Source organism: Propithecus coquereli, unplaced genomic scaffold (assembly GCF_000956105.1).
Source record: "Propithecus coquereli isolate 6110/MARCELLA unplaced genomic scaffold, Pcoq_1.0 Scaffold114, whole genome shotgun sequence".
In the NCBI taxonomy this organism is placed as follows: Eukaryota; Metazoa; Chordata; class Mammalia; order Primates; family Indriidae; genus Propithecus; species Propithecus coquereli.
Window position 1 is genome coordinate 4285905 of NW_012135414.1, and position 23070 is coordinate 4308974.

General features: G+C 38.2%; 1 protein-coding gene and 1 pseudogene across 2 annotated transcripts in view; both read left to right on the forward strand.

The window, feature by feature from the left end:
* Positions 1 to 20084, forward strand: part of SMU1 (smu-1 suppressor of mec-8 and unc-52 homolog (C. elegans)) — a 25707-nt gene extending 5623 nt beyond the window's left edge. Inside the window, exons 4-12 of one of the 2 annotated variants that reach the window (XM_012656734.1) lie at positions 986 to 1096; positions 7457 to 7585; positions 9006 to 9125; positions 11021 to 11137; positions 11767 to 11894; positions 12794 to 12920; positions 14813 to 14980; positions 19036 to 19188; positions 19862 to 20084. In XM_012656734.1, the coding sequence (XP_012512188.1) occupies positions 986 to 1096; positions 7457 to 7585; positions 9006 to 9125; positions 11021 to 11137; positions 11767 to 11894; positions 12794 to 12920; positions 14813 to 14980; positions 19036 to 19188; positions 19862 to 19960 (1152 nt within the window). In that variant the 3' untranslated portion in view covers positions 19961 to 20084. Of the gene's footprint in view, positions 1 to 985; positions 1097 to 5219; positions 5608 to 7456; positions 7586 to 9005; positions 9126 to 11020; positions 11138 to 11766; positions 11895 to 12793; positions 12921 to 14812; positions 14981 to 19035; positions 19189 to 19861 lie in introns of those variants that run through there. The other variant, XM_012656741.1, reaches the window with a different exon arrangement.
* Positions 4537 to 4896, forward strand: LOC105820286 (annotated as a pseudogene).
* Positions 20085 to 23070: the final 2986 nt, after the last annotated feature.

The following is a 23070-nucleotide window of genomic DNA, read 5'->3' on the forward strand; positions in this document are numbered from 1 at the left end:
GAGCTCAAACAATCCGCCCGCCTCGGCCTCCCAGAGTGCTAGGATTACAGGCGTGAGCCACTGCGCCCGGCCTTTTGATTTAATTTTTGAGAATGATGCTCTTCTGTTTATATATGTTGGCTGGCATTTGCCTATGTTAAAGAGAATAATGTTCAGATTTCTGAGTATTTGAGGGTCTTTTCTCCTGCATACCCCATTTTAGAGGATTGTGTTGGTTAGTAAAGAAGCAGAAAGTTTTATTCTAATGTCATTTCCACATTAGCCCTCCCTGAAGTGCTACCCAACTGCTAATATGTTCACTGAGCATTTGTGTCCCTTGGCCCTGACTATTGCGGTTTCCTTCCATCCCTTTTAGTCCTAGAAGCTTGTGCTTTAGCTTCTTAGCTGATTATGCTTACTAGCGGAGTATGGCGACTAATATTTTTTTATGTTTCCAAAGCCAATTGTATGTATAGTTTCATTCTTTCCTACTAAGCCTTTCACGAGAGGCTTGTCAAAATAGGAAGAAGAATTTAATAGGCACTGGAAAACAGAAAGTTAAAGTAAACTTAGGGTAACCATGAGGGTAAAGAAAGTAGTTTAAATTACCAGGACAGGATTTAAGATAGAGGCAGTGAAGCGCTTCAGGGCTGGGAATTATTTGACCGAAAGACATTTACCAGAGAATATAAAGAATCTGCAAATTTTTCCAAAACTGGAAAAACAGCTCTGGCTTTGATATGGTTTACTTGGAGTCTTTTCAGAAATAACAGGGTAGATTGGCTGACCTCAGTTCTCTCCGAGCTCATACTTTTGAAACACAACTGAGCAAAATTGAGAAGTAGTTTTTAAAAACTAAATTGGTTTAATTAATCCTGTTTAACTGAGTAATTTCTTTTCATGTTTTCCTCTTTGTATGTTTCTGCTTATTTGTTTGTTTCAAATAAGCATACTCAGATCTTATAGTTGCTTCTTGGAAACGGTGCTATCTCCTCTCATTTTTCAGGCATACCCAGATGGAAGTAGCAAAGAGAAGAGAAGAGCAGCAATTGCCCAGGCTTTAGCTGGGGAAGTCAGTGTGGTGCCTCCATCTCGTCTCATGGCATTGCTGGGACAGGTAATTAAATGCCTATATAATTGAATTTACTCCGAACTTCTGGTATAATTTCCAGTACATAAACTCTATGAGATAAAGAAATTGGATATAAAGTAAGGACTACCTATGGAGCTGCTTGTACCAACAGCTGTGCCATTCCACTGTCCCTCTTTTTTGGGAGAAGCAATATAGATGAGTGGTTAAGAGCATAAGCTCTAGAGTCAGTTAGATTTTTTTTTTTTAAGCCAGTCAGATGTAGCAGTGGGGGGTTGAGAATCAGTTAGAATTAGGGTGACCATAGAATTTATCATCTCGAATATCTTTGAGGGTACTATTGCTCACCATGCCAGGATACCAACTGTAATTGGGAACTGTCCTGGACAGATTGGAACAAATATTCACTCTAGCTAGAATCCTAGCTCTCTCATTTATTAGCTATATGGTCCTGGCAAGTTACTTAACTTTTCTGATCTCATTTACTCATCCTGGTGTTGTAGTAAGGATTAAATGAGACAATGCTCATAAAGCACTTCATACATTGCCTAGCGCCTTGTAAATAGTGAATGGTAGCTGCTGCTGCTGTTTCTTTTTTTAATTAGTAATAGTATTGCTAACATCGTCATTATTATAAAGTTACTTAGAGTAATAGATACTTTATAAATAGCAAAGGGCGCAGTGATTAATAGGGATGTAAATAGGCTTTTTGCACTAAATCCGCATTTAGAAAAGGACCAAAAAGCTATTTTTTGAAGGCCTGCAGTGATTCTGAGATGCAAAATTAAGCTTTTTTCTAAATTTATTTTTTATTTTTGTATCAAAGTAATAGTGGTGTATAGTTTAAGTAGTACTTCAGGGCTTATAATGAAAAAGAGTCCCATGTGCTGCCCTTCTCCACCTCTGATTCTCACTTTCCGCAAACGTTTCTAACTGTCCTGGCATTAACCTCCATAGCTAAATACCATGTTTATGCTGTTATTACTTGATTTTTTTTTTTTTTAGTCATTAGCTATTAACTTTCTTCACTGGAAGATGATTTATCTCATACCCATACTCTACAACACATATATTCTTCTCCCAGATTTTCAGTATAGTTATGACTTTTGGTTAAGTTGGTATTCAGTGTTTACATAAATTATCTTTACCTAAATATTGCTTATAGCTAAAAAATAATTACATGTAATTTCTTACATAATTTTTATGATGACTTGTGATAATCATTGCTTTATTTTTTCTGTTGTCTAGTTTTCTATGCAATTCTGCTAGTTCAACCTGAATCTTTGTACCAGAACCGTAAAAAGTCCTTTTTTCCCCCCTTGCTGATATTCTTCCTACAGCTTTTCTCTGTTCTCATGAGGACTAGTTCTTTTGGATTGCTGCACAGTTATTGGACTGGAACTTCTTTCATCTTCATACTGAGAACTTTTGGCCTCTTGTGTTGGGTCATACTTTTTAGATTCCCTCATTGTCCTTCTTTTTATAGTTTAGACCCTTGTTTTGATAGAGTACTAAGTCCAGTAAATTCCTGAGAATGGGTGCGTAAATGTAAATTTGAGATTTTATTTGTGTCTGTAATGTCTCTCTATTCAGATTTTTTAAGTTTTTTTTTCCTCCCTGCATTGTTTCTGTATTATTCCTCTTTTCTGTTTTTTTCTTAATTCTTTCCACGCCTGCTCCCATTTGCTTTACTGCCCATATGTTGAAGCTTTCCTCAAATATTTAGTGACCCTGGCTCTTGGTTTATATTTGAGAATGAAACACTATGATATCAAGATGCCAGTAGGAAAAAAACACAAAAAACAAGAGTAAAACACTAAAAAGCTGTTTGGCAACTATATGTTGGGTTGGGTAGAAGGAGGAATTAGGAAACTGATAGAATTTAGCCCGGAATGATGAGGTGGGGATCCTCATGTGTCATTATCTACAGAAGTATTCTCTTGGATGGTCAGCTTTACCAGAGAGTAGTCTTTTAGTTCTACCTGGGAGAAGTATAAACCATATCCTGGAAGCAGAGTTGAGAGGGTACCAGTTGGGGTAAAGGATAGAGAAATCTCACTGTTTAGCATAACAGTTTGCACTAAATCGGTTTTGCACTCCCTTTAGGTTTCTGGTTTGAGTGACTTGGTAGAGAAGACAGGAAGGGCAGATTTGTTGGGGGCTGTGGGCTGGGAGTGGAGACTGGGGATGGGGGTGCAAATAATATGTTTGTGGATGTGCTAATTTTGAAGTTCCTGTGGGACATACAGGAGGAAACTTCCAGTATAGGCATTGGGATTTGTGAATCCGGACCTTACCCTAGAGATTGTGGCTAGGATTACAGATTTGGAATTTGCAGTAGTAGTTGAAGCTATAGATGTAAATGTGATTCCCCGAGGAAAACATGTAGAATAAGAAAATTAATGTACTTAGAAACATTAAATATTTCAGCTACAATCATCTTAGAGTTAATTATAAAGTTCAGAAAGTTGCTAGGTACAAAATATACAAAAGTTGATTGCACTTCTGTGTATTAACAGTAGCCAGTTAGAAAGGGCTCCTGTTTATAGCAAAAATATGCAATATAAAATTCTAGCCTAACTTCTGTGGGAAATAGATGATTTCCATTTTTAAAAAGGTAACAAATGCATCTAAACAGACAAGAGAAGTAAAATTTGAGTAAATAGTGAAGCATTGATTTTCTTGGATAAGTTGATGTCAGTTTCCTCAGATTTAAGCAATTATAGTAAAAACTATAGTAGGATTAGAACTATTTCAGAAAGAAATTTTAGCATTCTTCTGGAGTAATAAACTTGGAAGTATATTCATCAAAGAAATTTTGAAAAGGAAGAATGTTGAGAGCATACTAGCCCTAGAAATATTGCATTTAGTAAAGATACACAGTTTGCATCGTATTAATATTTGACACAAGAATATCTGTTGCAACCGGTGCAACAATAGTGCAAGAAATCAATCCTATGAATTCAATAGATGACGATGGGGACACCAGAATACTTAGGACCAAGAGAAGAATTATTCAGTATATGGTGTTGGGACACTTTAGAATGGGGGGAAAGGTCAGATCAGAGACTCCTCTCATATTTTATATACCAGCATACTTTTAGATAGATAGAAAGTTATATATTTTAAGAATAGAAAAACTAGAAGATAATATAATTTATCAAACCTCCTGATAAGTAAAGACTTCCTAAGCTAGAGAGTAAACACCAAGGAAAAGATCAACAAATTTCATCACTTGAGAATGCAACTTACCATCAAAAGAAACCTATAAAGCTATAATCAAAAATAGGCAGATGGGGCTGGGTGTGGTGGCTCACACCTATAATCCTGACACTCTGGGAGCCTGAGGCGAAAGGATTTCTTGAGCTCAGCAGTTTGAGACCAGCCTGAGCAAGAGCAAGACCCTGTGTCTATTAAAAGTAGAAAAACTAGCTCTCTTCTGGGGACATTGTCCTGAGGCACTCAGAATGGTCCTGCGTTTGACATACTGTTGTAGGCTTTCCTACAATACAGCCTCTAACAAAACTAGATTGTCCCGAACCTCTGGTAATAGAATCGTTTACCTTTATACCAAGAAGGTTGGGAAAGCACTAAAATCTGCATGTGACGTGTGCCCAGGCAGATTTCAAGGGGTTTGTGCTGTGAGACTTAAAGTTCTTATGAGGTTGTCTGAGACAAACATGTCAGCAGGGCCTATGGTGTGTCCATGTGTGCTAAATGTGTCTGTGACAGGATCGAGCGTGCTTTCCCTATTGAGGAGCAGAAAATTGTTGTGAAAGTGTTGAAGGCACAAGCACAGAGTCAGAAATCTAAATAAGAAAATCACTTTTTTGAGTGATAAAAATTAAAAGGCTTAAAAAGAAAAAAAAGAAAGAAAGAAAAACTAGCCAGGCTTGGTGGTATGTATCTATAGGCCCAGCTAGTTGGGAGGCTGAGGCAGGAGGATCGCTTGAGCCCAGGAGTTTGAGGTTGCAGTGAGCTAAGATGACACCACTACGCTCTGCCCAGGACAGCAGAGAGAGACTCTGTCTCAAAATAAATCAATAAGCAGTTGGGAAAAAGATTCTTTGCAGCAAACATAAACAACAAATACCTTTATCACATTAAAAGCTCACCAATTGCAAAGAATAGTAAGACTACCATAGGTAAGTGAGCAAAGAATATGAATAAACAGTTAACAGAGACACAAGGGAAGTCACTGTTGCCAGAGTCAGAGCCTCTGCAGTCCCCTAGAACCTCTAGGACCCTTCTCGCCGCTGGCCAGTCCCCACCCCATGCCTTCGGAGAAGACCTTCAAGCAGCGCCACACCTTCGCACAAAGAGTAGAAGATGTCCGACTTATCCAAGAGCAGCATCCTATCAAAATCCCAGTGATAATAGAACGATACAAGGGTGAGAAGCAGCTTCCTGTCCTGGATAAAACCAAGTTTTCCGTACCCGATTATGTCAACATGAGTGAACTCATCAAGATAATTAGAAGATGCTTATGGCTGTGCACTAATCAAGGCTTCTTCCTGCTAGTGAATGGACACAGCATGGTGAGTGCCTCCGTGCTCATCTTGGAGGTGTATGAGAGTGAGAACGATGAAGACGGGTTCCTGTACATGGTATATGCCTCCCAGGAGACGTTTGGAATGAAATTGGCAGTGTAAGACCAGAAAAATGCACTGATTCTAGAACTTTTTAAACCCTTACCAAGGAAAAAAAGGGATATTACCAACTGAGATTGATCAGTTCATCTAATCATAGATCATCAAAACAGTAGTGTTTGCACTTCCTAGAGTTTTAGGAAGTTGTTTTTGTATTTCAGACAGAAAAAACTGAGCTCCAAATGAGCACATTCAGCTTTGGAAAACTATGTCTAGAAAAACCTAGACTATCTTGTTTTCAAATCTTAGAAGTTTAAAAATAAAATATTTTGCATTCTAAGTTGCAAAAAAAAAAAAAACAGTTAACAGAAGAGGCAATAGATCTAGTTAATAAATAGAGAAAAGTTCAAACTCATTAATCAGAGAACTGACTAAAGCAGGGTATTATAACTTTCTACCTATGAAAGTTTTTATGTGATGTCCAAAAAATTACTGGATTTTCTTGGTTTAACAAAAGTAAAGGGGAGTAAATGTTGATACTTGTGCTTGCTGTATGAGCATGTACCTATTTATTATTTTGTTTTATCCTTTCAGCATCTCCTAAGAATTAGGCTTTTTTTCTGACTTTTTCAGTTGGCAAAAGTGGAAGTCAAAATGACAGCTAGTAAATGGTCTAGCCTAGAACTGTCTGTCACCAAAGGCCATGATTTTCACCTCTTATGTTGCAGTTGTGAACACTCTTGCGGTTGTAGCTTTTTTTGAAAGCAGCCCTTTTGGAAAGCAAAAGGGTAATATATATCAAGGCCCATAATCATTCATGTTCTTTCCTGAATTTGGAAATTCTTCTTCTAGGAGTGTGCTCTAAGAGAGGAATATCCCCAAAATAGGAAAGCCTTATGTCCAAAGATGTTCATTGCAACATTATTTAAATGAGAGAAAAATTGGAAGCGGTGTAAATGTCCACAAATATATTGATTAAGTAAACTGTGAAACATCCACTAGATAGGATATATCTTGTAGTCATTAAAATGATAGTTAAATCATAGTATGATCTGATGATAGTGAAAACAGGAGAATAACATAGCGCAATTGCAACTGGGTTAATTAAACACTTATGTAAGGGGGAAAAAGAAAGTTGTATATAAAATGTTAACAGTGGCTATGTTTGGGTGTTGAGACTATAGGAAATTTCTGTTTTCCAAATTTTGTTTATAATAAAAGAGCCACACCTGTAAGAAAATAGGTGTAGGTGGCCAGGCCTGGTGGCTCATGCCTGTAATCCTATTACTTTGGGAGGCCAAAGTAGGAGGATGGCTTGAGGCCAGGAGTTCAAGACCAGCCTGGGCAAATAGCAAGACCCCATCTCAAAAAAAAGAAAGAAAAATTAGCCAGGAGTGGTGATGTGCACCTGTAGTCCCAGCTACTCAGGAGGCTGATGTGTATGGGAGGATCGCTTGAGCCCAAGAGTTTGAGACTACGGTGAGCTATGATGACACCACTGCACTCTAGCCTGGGCAACAGAGTGAGACCTTGTCTCAAAAAAACAAAGAAAAGAAAATAGGTGTAGGATAGATAGACTTGTTTGCTCTGAGTCCCCTTCCACCCTGCGATCAGCCCGTGTTCTTGGACACACAGAAAAGCACAGATCATGTTGTGTTTGGATGACCAGAAACAGTTGGGTCTGGATGCCTCATGATTTCCTCTGAACCTCATCCTTTTGGGCTTGGTTTCATCTGAGCAATCATGACCAGATCTTAAAAGCACTTGAGCAGATTGCTATACTTTTCTTTTCTCATAGGCACTGAAATGGCAGCAGCACCAGGGGTTGCTTCCTCCTGGTATGACTATAGATTTGTTTCGAGGCAAAGCAGCTGTCAAAGATGTGGAAGAGGAAAAGTTTCCTACGCAGCTGAGCAGACATATTAAGGTAGGATCCTTAGACACTCAGCCAATCGGTAATCATTTGTTGAGGGCTCATCATGGGCTCAGCTAGACCTTGTGCCAGGAGGTTGGGTATTTGGGGAGGGGAACTCACTCTCCAGCTCTGACAGCATTCAAGGTTACTGTCAGTGTCCCCTGGGATACTGCTGTGGCCTGGCAGTGGCACACCTCAGATGTGTAACCAAATGGACATACACGTGACATCTAGCCTTGCTCTTTGGTTAAGCCTGAGACTAACTGTAGACTTTCTATATACTTGTCCTGTTGAACATTTTTGTTTTAGCCTGGTATGTGTCAGGCAAAGTGAAAGTCATGGATTTGGGGTTTATGTGATATTTGGGGAAAATGATTTTATCATTGTTAACAATCTGGCCAGTTGTGTGTTTTTTTGTTTGTTTGTTTTTTGTTTGTTTTAATCTGAGAATTTTCTATGAAAAAACACAACTGAGTAATTGCTGCAATTCCCAGAGTCACAAGTATATTTGCTACTTTAGCATCTCTTTTATATTACAGTTTCTCTGGGTTTGTGCTCAAATTGAATTCTTGAGTTTTAAAATATTTCATATTCCTCAAATCTTCAATTTTGGCTTAGTGTTTTGGATTTGTCTTTTCTGGATTATATGTTATAACTTGTATGTAAGATATTTTTGAGTGGCACCTTTATTTACTCTGCCTGAAGCCTTGACACAAATAGAAATCCATTATAATTATGCTGCTGGACTAAGATTTTCTGTTAAAAACGCTTTCCTTTTTTGGCATTTAAAATGAAATCCACATTAGAGCTTCTCTTTTTTGTTTCCATCTATCTAATGTTCTGTAGTTTTTTGTCTGTCATCGGGAGCGTCATCACTGATAAATGCTCAGAGTGCCTTTACCAGACAAAGTCTATCAGCTTTAATTGGTTATTCTAGATTTGGTCAGATACATATTATCTCTTGATTAAGTGAAGGTCATGAAACAGTGATGGAAAGTTTATTTACAAAATAGCATAGGAAAACGTACATTTACTTTGAAAAAATGAGTTTTTCCTTGAGATGCACAATAGGAACATATTAGGCCATATTAAGTTTAGTGGGAAACTCATGCTAACAGTGGCTGATACTAGCAAAAACTCATGGTCTGAGCTAACAGGATTATTTGTTCTAAGTCCCATCTTAAAATAGTTTTTTCCCTCTTCTTTGGAAATACCAGTCTTACATTAAAAAAACTGAGCACCTAGACATAAAACTGGTCAGAGAAGATACATCCACTGGTTTCCTGTGTCGAGGTACAGAAATGCCCCTCCAATACTCATGGGCCAGCTGTGATTTTATGCTAGGGCAGGGTTTTTCAAAAGATTAGAATGGAAATTGTTTTAAGGCCACTAGATTAAATATGTATCTGTTTCATTGTTTCATTTGAAACAGTTTGGTCAGAAATCACATGTGGAGTGTGCTCGATTTTCTCCAGATGGTCAGTATCTGGTCACTGGGTCTGTTGATGGATTCATTGAAGTGTGGAACTTTACTACTGGAAAAATCAGGAAGGTAAAATATTTTAAATATATTAACTTTCCTAGTGGTAGAATTACTGACTTTGGATTACTTATCTGTGCTTTAACTCTAAATCAGATTAGTTGAGAAAGGATCTGTATGTAATGAACATATATTACTTTTGTACCTTATTTAATAAAAACTCCGTTAAAGCCAGGCATGGTGGCACTTGCCTGTAGTCCCAGCTACTCAGGACGCTGAGGCAGGAGGATCACATGAGCACAGGAGTTCAAGGCCAGCCTGAACAACATAGTGAGACCCCCGTCTCTTAAAACACAAAGCAAACAAAAACCCTCATTTAAAGTAATTTTTAATTAAACTCTGATTTTATTATTAACCAAGGGAGGACCTTTATTATCTATAATTTTTTAATCTAATTTAAATTTTTTTGGATGGGTGATATGTACATCTGATACAACATTCAAAAAATAGAAAAAGTTTTTCAAGTACAGTTTTGCTCTTTCCCTTGTCCCTCAGCCAGTCACTTCCCTTCCTTGGGCCAGCCAGGGTTACCAGTTTTTTATATGCAACCTTCCTGGAATATTCTGTGTGTATGTAAGCAGTTACTTATAATGTATCCTTTTCAAACAAATTTTTTATACAGATAACAGTATACTGTGTACCCTGTTCTCCTCCTTGCTTTTCCCTATGTAGTATATCTTAGAGATCATTGCTGTATTATATTCAGTTGTGTGGATTGAACCATGATATATCTAACTAGCCACTTGGTATAAGATTGTTTCAGTCTAACCTAGTGGTAGTACTAATTGTGTTTCTTTTATTGTGAATGAAGTTAAACATCTTTTTATATGTGAAAAGCCACTAATATTTCTTACTCTCTGAAGTGTGTTAATATCCTTTGCCCATTTTTCTATTGGATTGTTTTTTATTGATTTGTAAGAGCTCTTTATATTTTTAGGAAATCAACCTCCATAATATGCATTACAGATATTTTTCAATTTGGATTTAAAAACATTTTTTTTTGGCTAGTCTCTGTATTGCTCAAATTTTAATATATGTTATGCTGCTGAAGTGAGCACAATTTTGACTCTTGATTTTGCTGGTTTTGTTTTATAGACTTAAGAAATTTTTTTGTATTATCAAACTTACTCATCTTTTCTCTTTCAAAAGTACTACTACAATTTCTGTAAAGTTCTACTGCAATTTATTCTAGTACTTTAATATTTCATTGTATGTTTAATTTTTGGCCCAGCTGGAATTTGGAGAGGTAAAGCTGGCGTAGATCTAACTTAGTATTTTTTCCCAAATAGCTATTTGTTGACTATCTTTTATCCACTGATTTAAAATGTAATCTTTTATCATAGATTACTAAATTCCAATCCATGGTTAATGGATTTATGAGTGATTTTCACTTTCTATTTTATGTATTTCTGTATAGTTTGCTTTCTTCTTTTTAACCATGAAGCAGTCTCACTTTATTATTAGAAAAAAATAATAGAGATACTTGCATTTGAATAATAACGGACAATAAAAGAAGCATCATTAGTCAATATCTGGTTTCAGGAAAAGTAGCTGGCAATTGGAAAAAATATTAGTTTAGTTTCTCACATCATACCCTGAAGTAAGTGAAATATAAAACTGTAGAGAAATTTTGCCTAGAAAAGATCAGTAAACAAAAGATCTAGGGTATTATGTTGGCATTTTTTATAACATCAATTTAGAGAATAGTGTAAAATTATTTGTCCCCAGCGATTTTAGCTGCTTACTAGGAACATGTATGCATGGCACTGCTATTTATTTGCTTTGGAGTTTTAGAGTAGGCATAATCCATTATCCTGCCTTTAGTGAGTTTGTAGAGCCCTGGACCACTATGGTGGGGCCTTGGCGTTGGTGTTATTTTTGTAACTGCTAACCATTGTTTCCTTTAGGATCTTAAGTACCAGGCCCAGGATAACTTCATGATGATGGATGATGCTGTCCTCTGCATGTGTTTCAGCAGAGATACAGAAATGTTAGCAACTGGGGCCCAAGATGGAAAAATCAAGGTATGCGTTAGTGACACGAGCTCTTGTATAGAGACATTTTGAATGTTCTGTAATGGAGTGGTGTCCTACACATGATATTCAGCATTAATAATAGCTACTGTTTATTGAGCATAAACTTTATGCTAATCACTTTACTTTTTCTTGTTTAATCCTAATAATAACTCTGCCTAGAGTGGTCAGTAACATGTTTGAGGTCACACAGTTGGTAAGTGATAGATAGATCTGGGACTTTAGGCCAAATCCGCTCATGCCCTTTCTGTTGTACCACTCTGGCTCACTCTATATGATGTATTATAATTTGATTTTTTTTTAGGGGATGGTCTGTAGCCAATTGGCTGTGGTTTGTATTTAATTGTTGGTAATATATCCTGTGCTAGATAAAATACAGAAATGGTCTTTGCTAAGTGAACTTAGAGTTTAAATTTTTGTTTTAATAATTTACAAGGAAAGAGTTTTAAGTTTCAAAGGATTCGGTTATCATTGTACTATGTGAACCAGACATATCATATTCAGCTATTAGCATGCATTTTTAATGCTGTTTTAGTACAATAGTGAGCATTGCATGTTGTTTGACTCTGTGGGCAATAGTGGGACACTCTGTTTACAAGTCTTTATTTTTTTAAATAAAGGTATGGAAGATTCAGAGTGGACAGTGTTTAAGGAGATTTGAGAGGGCACACAGTAAAGGTGTCACCTGTCTAAGCTTTTCTAAGGATAGCAGTCAGATCCTTAGTGCTTCTTTTGACCAGACAATTAGGTAAGTAAGAATCCCAAAACTGCCCTCACTTGAGTTTGATATGAGGTAGGTACTAGGGATTCTTTATGCTTTCATCAGGACTGTATGTATGATACAGAGAGGGAGGGTATGAGAGACCTCATTTCGCCGAAGTATAGCTGATGTAGTGTTATTGTGTTATTATTCTGTCCATTTGAGTCTTTACCAAGAAGAGGGAGTATAGCGTGATTCATGTTTCCTTTTTTTTTTTTTGACAGAGTCTCACTCTGCTGCCCTGGGTAGAGTGCAGTGGCATCATCACAGCTCACTGCAAACTCGAATTCCTGGGCTCAAGCAAACCCTCTGCCTCAGCCTCCCATGTAGCTGAAACTACAGGCATGTGCTACCATGCCTGGCTAATTTTTTCTATTTTTAGTAGAGATGAGGTCTCACTCTTGCTCAGGCTGGTCTTGAACTCCTGAGCTCAAGCCATCCTCCTGACTCAGCCTTGCAGAGTGCTAGGATTATAGGCATGGGCCACCATGCTCGGCCTAATTTATATTTCTTAAATGTGGTCTTATGGACTTACCTGCATCATAATCACCTTAGAGAGCCTGTTGCAAATACAGATTCCTGGGACCCAGTTGAGACCCACTGATTCTGAATCTCTTGATAACTCGTTTTTTAGAGGTCTGTCCTTGAACAGAAGCTTGTGTTATTATTGGCATATTTTTTTCCAGTCTTTGCAAAGTTTTTGTTTTGGTTTTGTTTCATTGTTTGACATAATGAAAATTATACTGCATACACAATCACATAGCCTTATTCACTTAATATTATAACATGAGCTTCTATAATTTATCTAAAATGCATTTAATACTTGATCCCAAGCATAATATTATCAAATATTAATTGTTCTTTTCATTTGTTTTTGTTTGTGGTAGAATTCATGGTTTGAAATCTGGGAAAACCCTGAAGGAATTTCGTGGTCATTCCTCCTTTGTTAATGAAGCAACATTTACACAAGATGGACATTATATTATTAGTGCATCCTCTGATGGCACTGTAAAGGTTAAGTATTTGCTACCAGTTTATTTTGGTATGTCTGTTCCGTCTTTACCCTTGAGGAGTTTTCAGTGGTGATAATGGCAATGATTGTGGTGAAATAAACCTCTTTACTTGCTATTTTAGCCATAGTGAGATGAGTCTGAGACAACAGTAATATTCTGTGGGTAATCCCTATTCACCTAGGGACCCCAAATGCAAACAGATTTATCATGTGAGTCCTAAATTTAAGTCATCCCCCTTTTACAGATACGCACAGTGGTTAAATCTATCTTGCTGTAGGTATGGTCTACCTCCTAACAGTCAATTTACGAAGGTCTGAGTGGCCAAATAAATAGATCTTTTTTTTGTTGCACAGCCTCCCTCCACCTCTGATCTCTAAATTTAGGACCTTCCTAACAGCATTTTTATAGAGGATTAGGAGAGGTATGGAGTAAACTAAGCCTTCTCCCGGATACTTGTTTACAAGCTCTCAGCTGAAAGTAATTATTCTTTAGTACCTTAAAAGATTTAATTATTTGAAGAGAGGGCTTCATTTCCTAGAAAGGAAATGAAAAACCCAAATAGAAAATTTTTAGAGGTCTTTGAGACAGTCCATTTATATTCTGGATTTTCTTCTTTTAAATTGCCTTATCTAATTGAGTGCTTTGTGGCAGAAGATCTAGACATTTTAATATAAACATTTTAACACAAAGATCTAGACATTTTAGATATACATTTAGGTATCTAAAAGTCAGACCACCTCTGAAATTGCTTGTTCTTGCTTGAGAATTGAACCAGAAACCTGAAGACAGGAGATGTACATCCCCTCAGGATGGATGGGGAAACAGCAGAGCTCTTAGTACTTTATTTTTTACTTTTTAAAAGTTATTTTTTTGTAGAGACAGGATCTTACTATTTTGCCCAGGGTGGTCTCAAACTCCTGGCCTCAAAAGATCCTCCCACCTCGACTTCTCAAAATGCTGGGATTACAGGTGTGAGTCACGGTGCCCAGCCTTTCTTTGTACTCTCGTCATGGGATTTGCCCTCTTTGTGCTATGCATATGGTCCTCATAACTTGTAAATACCATTGGGAGTTGGCTTGTCTTACCAAATGGGGCTTTGGGAGGCCAAGGCAGGAGAATTGCTTGAGCTCAGAAGTTTGACACCAGCCTGGGCAACATAATGAGACCCCATCTCAAAAAAAAAGCCCCATTTAGTTTTAATGTCCAGACAAAGGTAGCTTTATGGTTGTTGATGATAGTAGCAGTGTTGACACCATAACTAATTTTAGAAAGGTACTTCTGTTAGCTAAGGAAAACTGTATAAGAGCATAGATTTTAAAAGGTTTTGTTATTTGGTTTATGACTTTTGTTTTTGCCAATTAATCAACAAATAGATGATGAACAATTACTGTGCACTGTTTGGTCCTCCTTATCTGTAACGTGGATTCAACCAACTATGGATTGAAAATATTCAGGAAAAAAAAAAAGAATTCCACAAAGTTCCGAAAAACAAAACTTGAATTTGGCCTGTGCTGAGTTCTGCATTGAATCCACACAAATGAAGTACTATGTGGGCATGTATTGGATATTATAAATAATCTAGAGATGATTTAAAGTATGCGGGAGGATGTGTGTAGGTTATATGCAAATACTCTACACCATTTTATATCAGGGACTTGAGTATCTCGAAATTTGGTATCCTATGATGGTCCTGGAACTAATTCCCCACGGATGCCAAGGGACAACTATATATGACAATGCTGGGTATTTGACTGGACCTAAAATCAAATAAGAAGCTTTTTTTCTGAGTCAGTTTTATTCTATTTTAGTAACCTGATTCTTAATTTTTTAAACCTTAAAACTAGAAATTCTTATACCCCAAAAATGTGTATGCCTTAAATTTTTGTCTGGTAGATCTGGAATATGAAGACCACAGAATGCTCAAATACCTTTAAATCCCTGGGCAGCACCGCAGGAACAGACATTACTGTCAACAGTGTGATCCTGCTTCCTAAAAACCCAGAGCACTTTGTAGTGTGCAACAGATCAAACACAGTTGTCATCATGAACATGCAGGGCCAGGTGAGTGCTCAAAAAAAAAACCTTTGCATGGGACCTGTTGGCTATTGCCAAATTAGCATGTCCTGGTCCTGGCATTCCCAGTAACCTAATGTGGTTTCACCACTCTGTAAACCATATAAGCCGTGTTTTTCGGATATTTTTATAGCTCTACAAAATATCTTTGTTGTTTCAAAAGTGATCTCCTGGCCGGGCGCGGTGGCTCACGCCTGTAATCCTAGCACTCTGGGAGGCCAAGGCGGGTGGATCGCTCAAGGTCAGGAGTTTGAGACAAGCCTGAGCAAGAGCGAGACCCCGTCTCTACCAAAAAAAATAGAAATGATCTGGACAACTAAAAATATATATATAGAAAAAAATTAACTGGGCATGGTGGCGCATGCCTGTAGTCCCAGCTACTCGGGAGGCTGAGGCAGAAGGATTGCTTGAGCCCAGGAGTTTGAGGTTGCTGTGAGCTAGGCTGACGCCACGGCACTCACTCTAGCCAGGGCAACAAAGCGAGACTCTGTCTCAAAAAAAAAAAAAAGTTATCTCCTTTTCCTGGGGTGTTTGTGTATTCTCTTTCTTTTTCATCCTTTGTATAAATGAGGCTCTGACCTATCTTTAAGCCTCCTTCAAAACCTCACTGAAGATTTTAAGATAACAGTCTTTGAGTTGGGGAGATATAATGTGGTGTGGGTTACCAACTTGAGACATCTCCTAACTACCACATCTGAAGTGGTCTGAAGTGGAACACTATAGGAGAGAGGCAGCAGTGTCCTCATATTGTATATTTTTCATCAGGACACCTGCAGGGTTCCCAAGGAATCTCACTTTTGTAGGCTGTGAGATAGCACTAGGGTATTCAGAACATGAAGGTTGGGTCTCAGGCTCCCTCCACGTGAGTCGTGGTGCTACTGGAATGTTGGCCTGGCCACTTGGGGATCTTGCTGAGCATGGGGAAGACCCGGGGCTAGTGTGTAGTACTGTCTGTCTATATCCTCTGAGTCCTATAACTGAAATAGTAGTTCAGAGCCCATGGCTGAGAGGGGTGGTCTCCAGTTGATCTGTTGGGCCACTGCATAATAGCCACAGCTGCCCAATGCACTGCTAAGCACACTTCATAGTTCTCTGCTTGACTTTTTAAAGACTTTATTTTGAAAAAATAATTTTAGATTCACATAGAACTTACAAAAACAGTACAGAGTTCCTGTGTACCCTTCTCCCGGCTTTCTCCACTGATAACATCTTACATAACCATAGCACAATTATCAAAGCTAGGAAATTGACATCGTTACAATTATTGACTCAATTACAAATCTTATTTGGATTTCATCAGTTTTTACATGCATTTATTTATTTATTTATTGAGGCAGGGATGCAATAGTTCTATGAAGTTTCATTACATGTACAGATTCACGTAACTACCACCACATTCAGGATACAGAACTGTTTCATCACCCCCAGAGAAACTCATGCTACATCTTTATAGTCATACCCAGTCTACAACCCTGACCCCTGGCAACCACTGATCAGTTTTCCATTGTTATAATTTTGCCATTTTTTAAAAAATAGACTTATTTTTTATTTTAAATTTTTAGTACCAATCAAGAAGCAGCACTGAGGACTTTATTTTTTAGACCAGTTTTAGGTTCACAGCAAAATTGAGCAGAAAGTACAGAGTTTTCCCATATACTTCCTGACCCCACGTATGTATAGTCTCTCCATTATCAACATACCCCACCAGAGTGGTACATTTGCTGCAGTTGATGAAGTTACACTGGCACATCATTGTCATACAAAGGTCATAGTTTACATTAGGGTTCACTCTTGGTATTGTACATTTTGTGGGTTTGGACAAATGTATAATGGCATGTGTCTGTCATTATAGTATCATACAGGGTAGTTTCACTGCCCACAAAATCCTCTGTGGTCTGTCTCTTCAACCCTCTCTCCCCCCTAACTTCTGCCAGCCACCAATCTTTTTACTGTCGCCACAGTTTTGCCTTTTCCAGAAAGTCATATAGTTGTAATTCTATATTATGTAACCTTTTCAGATTGACTTCTTTTACTTAATAATATACATTTAAGCTTTCTCTTTGTTTTTTCATGGCTTGATAGCGCATTTCTTTTTAGTGCTGAATAATATTTCATTGTCTGGGTATACCACAGTTCATTTATCCGTTCACCTTTGAAGGACATCTTGGCTGCTTCCAAGTTTTGGCAATTATGAATAAAGCTGCTATAAACATCCATGTGTAGGTTTTTGTGTGAACATGTTTTCAACTCTTTTGGGTAAATAAACATCAAGTAGTGTGATAGCTGGTTCATATGGTAAAGTATGTTTAGTCTTGTAAGAAACTGTCAAACTGTGTTTCAAAGTGGCTGTGTCATTTTGTATTCCCACTGGCAAAGAATGAGAGTTCCTGTTGCTTTACATCCTCACCAGCATTGGGTGTGGCCAGTGTTCTGGATTTTGGCCGTTTTAATAGATGTGTAATGGTATCTTAAGAGTTCTTTGTATATTTTGGATAATAGTTCTTTATCCAATATGTTTTTTTTTTCTTTATGCATATTATGGGGGTACAGATGTTTAGGTTACATTACCCTTACCCCCTTGCCCCCCATCCAATATGTTTTTGCAGATATTTTCTCGCAGTCTGTGCTTGTCTTTTTTATTTTCTTGATAGTGCTCTTACACAGCAGAAATTTTTAATTTTAACGAAGTCCAGCTTATCATTCCTTTCTGTCATGGACCATGCCTTTAGATTTGTATCTAAAACGTCATCACCAAACCCAGGATCAGCCAGATTTTCTCCTTTATTATCTTCTAAGAGTTCTATATAAAATTTTTGAATTTTATGTTTATGTCTGTGATCAGTTTCGGGTTAAATTTTGGGAAGAGTGTAAGATCTTAGGTATTTTGTGTGCTTAGATTCAATTTTTTTGCATGTAGATGTTCAGTTCTGACACCATTTATTGAAAAGATTATATTACTTCTGCTCCTTTGTCAAAGATCAGCTGACTGTATTTATGTGAGTGTATTTCTGGGCTCTCTATTCTGTTCCATTGGTCTGTTTGTCTCTTCTTTTGCCAGTATCATATTGTCTTGGTTACTGTAGCTTTATAGTAAGTCTTGAAGTTGAGTATTTTCAGTCTTTCCAACTTTGTCCTTTTCCTTTAATACCAAGTTGGCTATTCTGGGTCTTTTGCCTCTCTATGTAAACTTAGAATCAGTTTGTCATTATCTACAGAATAATTTACTGGGATTTTGATTGGGATTGCATGGACTCTGTAGATCAAGTTGAGAAGAACTGACATCGTGACCATATTGAGTTTTTCTATTCATGAACATGGAATATCTGTTTGATAACTTCTTTGATATTTTTCATCAGAGTTTTATAGTTTTCTCATATAAATCTTGTACATATTTTGTTAGGTTTATACCTAAAGTATTTTCATGGGGGGATGCTAATATAAATGGTATTATGTTTTTAATTTCAAGTTAATTAATTAATTTAAATGCCCTAAACCCTGGCAATCATTGACCTGTTTTCCATTATTACAATTTTGCCATTTTGAATATGATATATAAATGGAATCATATAGTATGTATCCTTTTAGCCTTTTGAGATTGGTTTCTCTCAGCTTGATTTTTGGTGATTTTAATGTTATATAAAATAGAACACGCAAAGTCTTAGAGACAGTTTCATCCAAAATGGGGAAAGCATCTTACTCTGTTAGAAAGAGGAAACTGGGGAACATGGATCCAGAAAGCATTGAGAACTAGTGGTATATTGAATTAGAAAATTGTGTGTGTGGTAATGAATTTACTTCAGGGTAATATGGCTCTTTAGGATTGGTGATTTGAAATTTGAAATTTTTGTCTGCCACTTTAGATAGCTTATTTATTGAATTTTTTCCAGGCAAGAGGATTTAGCACATGATGAACAGAATTGGAGATGTAATTATAAATGACAGTAAACCAGAGTGCAAAATAACAATGTAAAAATGTCAGAACATGGTTGAGCTGTTGCTAATGCAGGTGTCTTGTTTTTGTCTTGGGGTGTGGTATAATCTAGATTGTCAGAAGCTTCAGCTCTGGTAAAAGAGAAGGTGGGGACTTTGTATGCTGCGCCCTCTCTCCTCGTGGTGAATGGATCTACTGTGTGGGAGAAGACTTTGTGCTCTACTGTTTCAGCACAGTCACTGGCAAGCTGGAGAGAACTTTGACAGTGAGTATCACTGACTTAAGATCCTCCAAAGAAATATGGTAATGCTTGCGTCTTTCTGACTTCTGAAGTACACACCTTTTATAGACTGACTGCTATCAATGTGAACCTCAGAATAAAAACTGTAATGGAGGCATTTTATCACTAAATAAAATTAAGGGTTCATAAGTAATTATATAAATTTAGCTCCTTAGGCCAGCTGTCAGGGAAAGTCATCCTTCACCCCTCAGCTTCAGGTTGGTATTATGGGTACACATAAAGCAGAGAAGCTTGGGAGCTAGATTAGCCAAATCCTCCTCCTTGTGAGGGTGGTAGAGTGACAATTTGGTACTTTCTTCCTTGTTGTTTTGAAGGCATATTATTTGTACATTATACTCTCAAATTGATTAAGATGTTTTGAAAACATTCAGCTCCATGTTATTAGAGTCAGCACAAGGAGTAATTGTGATGCTAGCTGATGTGACATTCCCCAAATCTCAGTGGCTTAACACAGTAAGTTTATTTCTTATGTCACAATGTTAGTTGAGTTGGATAACCCTCCTTCATCTTTCATCTGTACCATTTGGAATATGTGACCTCCCAAGATCTCTTCTTCCCTCCCACCCAGCTCTGGAAGCCTCTTTTGAGTGATTTGGTATAGACCTGTACACCTAACCCTGCACTTTACCTGTTCTAGGTTCACGAGAAGGATGTGATTGGTATTGCACATCACCCTCACCAGAACCTGATTGCTACCTACAGTGAAGATGGACTCTTAAAGCTCTGGAAACCCTAATTCAACTTTTCTTTTTTAAACTAGCTTGACAGCATGTACTTAAATGAAGATATGTTCATGTGATGCTTTTTTTTTTTTTTTAGGCCAGCTTTTCTAAGCAATCACATTGTCTGAATTAGCCACAAGAATAATTTTGTGAAAATTTATGTTTAAGTAGCAGTTACCCTTTTTTATATATTTTTAAGGTGTTAGTTTATCTGCTTCTAACTGGGGCAGTCACTTAATGTTTTCATTAATCTTCTACCTGGAGAGAGAGATACGGATATTTCTAGAAAAAAAGTTGTACTGTCTGATTATTTGAAGTGCTGATTAAAATGTGCCTCCCATAGTAAAACTTGTAAATAAGGAACTATCCCATATTCAGTAGCTGTGTTCTGATCCATCTTTTTTTTTTAAAGATGTTAATAAACTTTATACCTTTCTGGAGACTTTGTTTTTAACTAAATAAGTGCTCATCTAGTTAACATATTTACTTAGTATCAAGTCGGCGGGGGGGTGGGGGGGAGTTAACATTATTATCCCTGAATCTCAAGTCCAGCATGAAGTGAATTCCTGGGAAGGTAGGATAATCTGACATATGAAAAGACCAGGTAATACATATGATCTCATTTCACTGCCCTTACCCTTCCACTCATTCTGAGCTGTGCCTTTTCACATATTCAGGCCAACTCCAGGGAATATTATCTCCATCTTCTGGGTGGAACTAGTTGCAGGATCTGTTATGAGAAGTCAAAGTTTTGGCATCTCCTTTTTTGCAGGTGGAGGAGGATTTGGCATTGAAAATGTGCTGTTGTTCTGAAGAAAAATTAGAAAAGGACCTGAGATTTAGAAGTGTCTTTTGCAATGTACATCATTACCTGTTAGGTAAAGCAAAAAATTTAAAAGCCAGCAAAGCCCTTGAAGATATTTTGCACGTGGGTGTCTCTTTCATATTTCAACTGAAGATATATGGAGCACCTATGATGATGTATGAAGGTACCGTGCTAGGCACTTGAGAAAGTGAATTCTTGTTTCTGTGGGCCTTTTATGCCCCCTTTTAATACTAGTATTTATTAGGTACAAACTAGTGGGGGAAGTTTATAAAAAATTCTGCAGTCTTTAATTTACCTTTGTGATTTGAAATACAGTAGGATCTTGTGCCTGGCATGGAGTAATGCTCAACATTGGCTAAATTAATTCTGAACAGCACTAAGAAATCTTTTTTTCCCAGTCCTAATCTATAACCTATTCCCTTTTTGCCACAAAACCTACAACTTTTCGGCCCAGGTAATGTCATTTGCTGCTATTTTCATGTTTTAAAAATGCTAGTGGAAGTTCAACATCCCTTAGTTCAGGATTCATGTGACTGTAGGTGGCCGTCCCAGTGGAAAGAGGCTCTCAAGTAAAGTTTTATGTTGGAGAGAGGAAACAGCGTATGCTAAAATTTTTAGAAAAGCCTTTGAGAAGAATTTTTTATTTTTATTTTTTTTTTGAGACAGAGTCTCACTGTGTTGCCCGGGCTAGGGTGCCGTGGCGTCATCCTAGCTCACAGCAACCTCAAACTCCTGGGCTCAAGCGATCCTCTTGCCTCAGCCTCCCAGGTAGCTGGGACTACAGGCATGCGCCACCATGCCCGGCTAATTTTTTCTATATATGTTTTTAGTTGTCCAATTAATTTCTTTGTATTTTTAGTAGAGATGGGGTCTCGCTCTTGCTCAGGCTGGTTTCGAACTCCTGAGCTCAAACAATCCGCCTGCCTCGGCCTCCCAGAGAGCTAGGATTACAGGCGTGAGCCACCACGCCTGGCCGAGAAGAATTTTTGATTTAGCCCTTGACCTTGTGAGCTGGCAGTTGTGATATGCATATTTTGTACCACAGCTTATGAAGACCAAGAATCTAGTCAGCATGTGTTCACTTATTCTAGGAATTATGGAACACTTCTGTTCCTGGCACCAAGTACTGACGATGGTTAAAAAATACTAGTTGCCTTTTTGATAATGGGAGGAGAGGTCAACCCAGCCTGAAAGACTGAAAGACTTCTTGGGGGAAGTGACTGTAAAAAAAGGACCAGCGGGAGCTGGAGCTGAAGTTTGGTGATGTAAGATAGCAGAGGGAACCTTTCCAGGAACTGCAGCGTGACGTAGCAGCAAGGTGTGTGCCCGACAAATGGTAGTATCTTGGGAAGCCAGGCAGAGACCTAGATTGGGAGTCATTAAGTGTATTTCTTCTCGTTTTTAATAAAATAATGCATTGGGTATAACATGTAAATGCAAAGTTGTATCAATTAAAGAAAAAAACAGGCTTTTAAAGAATTAAAGTTAGTTTTATGCAGAAGTCTTACTAAGGATTGGAACCCAGGGGAGTCTTCCAGAGAGTTTCTGTTAGACTGCTCCAAAGTAGTGTTACGGACCACAGTTTACATACGATGGTGGAGGCTCTGCATGGGCTCAGAGGTTACGTTAGAACAGAAAGTTCGCCAAGGTTTGGGTGTGAGGGTACATCTGGTTATAGATGATAGAGGCGTAATCACTAATCCTGGCGGACATTATCTTATGTACAGGAAGAGGAAAGAGGGAGGGTCAGTGCACTTATCTTTTCTAAAAATAGAGTTATTAAGGCGAGACTTGGGAACCTGTGCTCCATCCTGCTTATCGTCTTCAGGGCATTCTTCCCCACGGCTGCACTTAGTCACTGAGGGGCTTTGTGAAATTCTGGCAAGCAGAATGATCTTTCTGCAACGTCCTTCATTTTGTACAAATCAGAAAGCCCAGTGTTTTTGTTTAAAAATGATAACATGCTCTTCACATCACTCAGCGCCTAGCCTTTCTCCTTAAGCCTTGAGCGACCACCGCTCCAGCAGCGGGAGCGGCGAGGACCGCGCGATGCACCCCTCCCTTCGCCCAGCTCTCCCGCGCCGGCGCAGCGCGGGCAGCGGCGGGGCCGACAGCGCACGCGCGGGGCTGATGGCCTGGCCTGGTCACGCGGCAGGGTCCCACGTGGGTCCTGCGCTGGGAGAGTCACCTACCAGTGGAAAGAGGGGGCCTGCGTACCTGCTGCAGCCAACTTTCAGGGGCTGGAGACATGTGGTGGCCCCACTGACCTGTTTTTCAGTTCACAAAATTGGCAGCCAG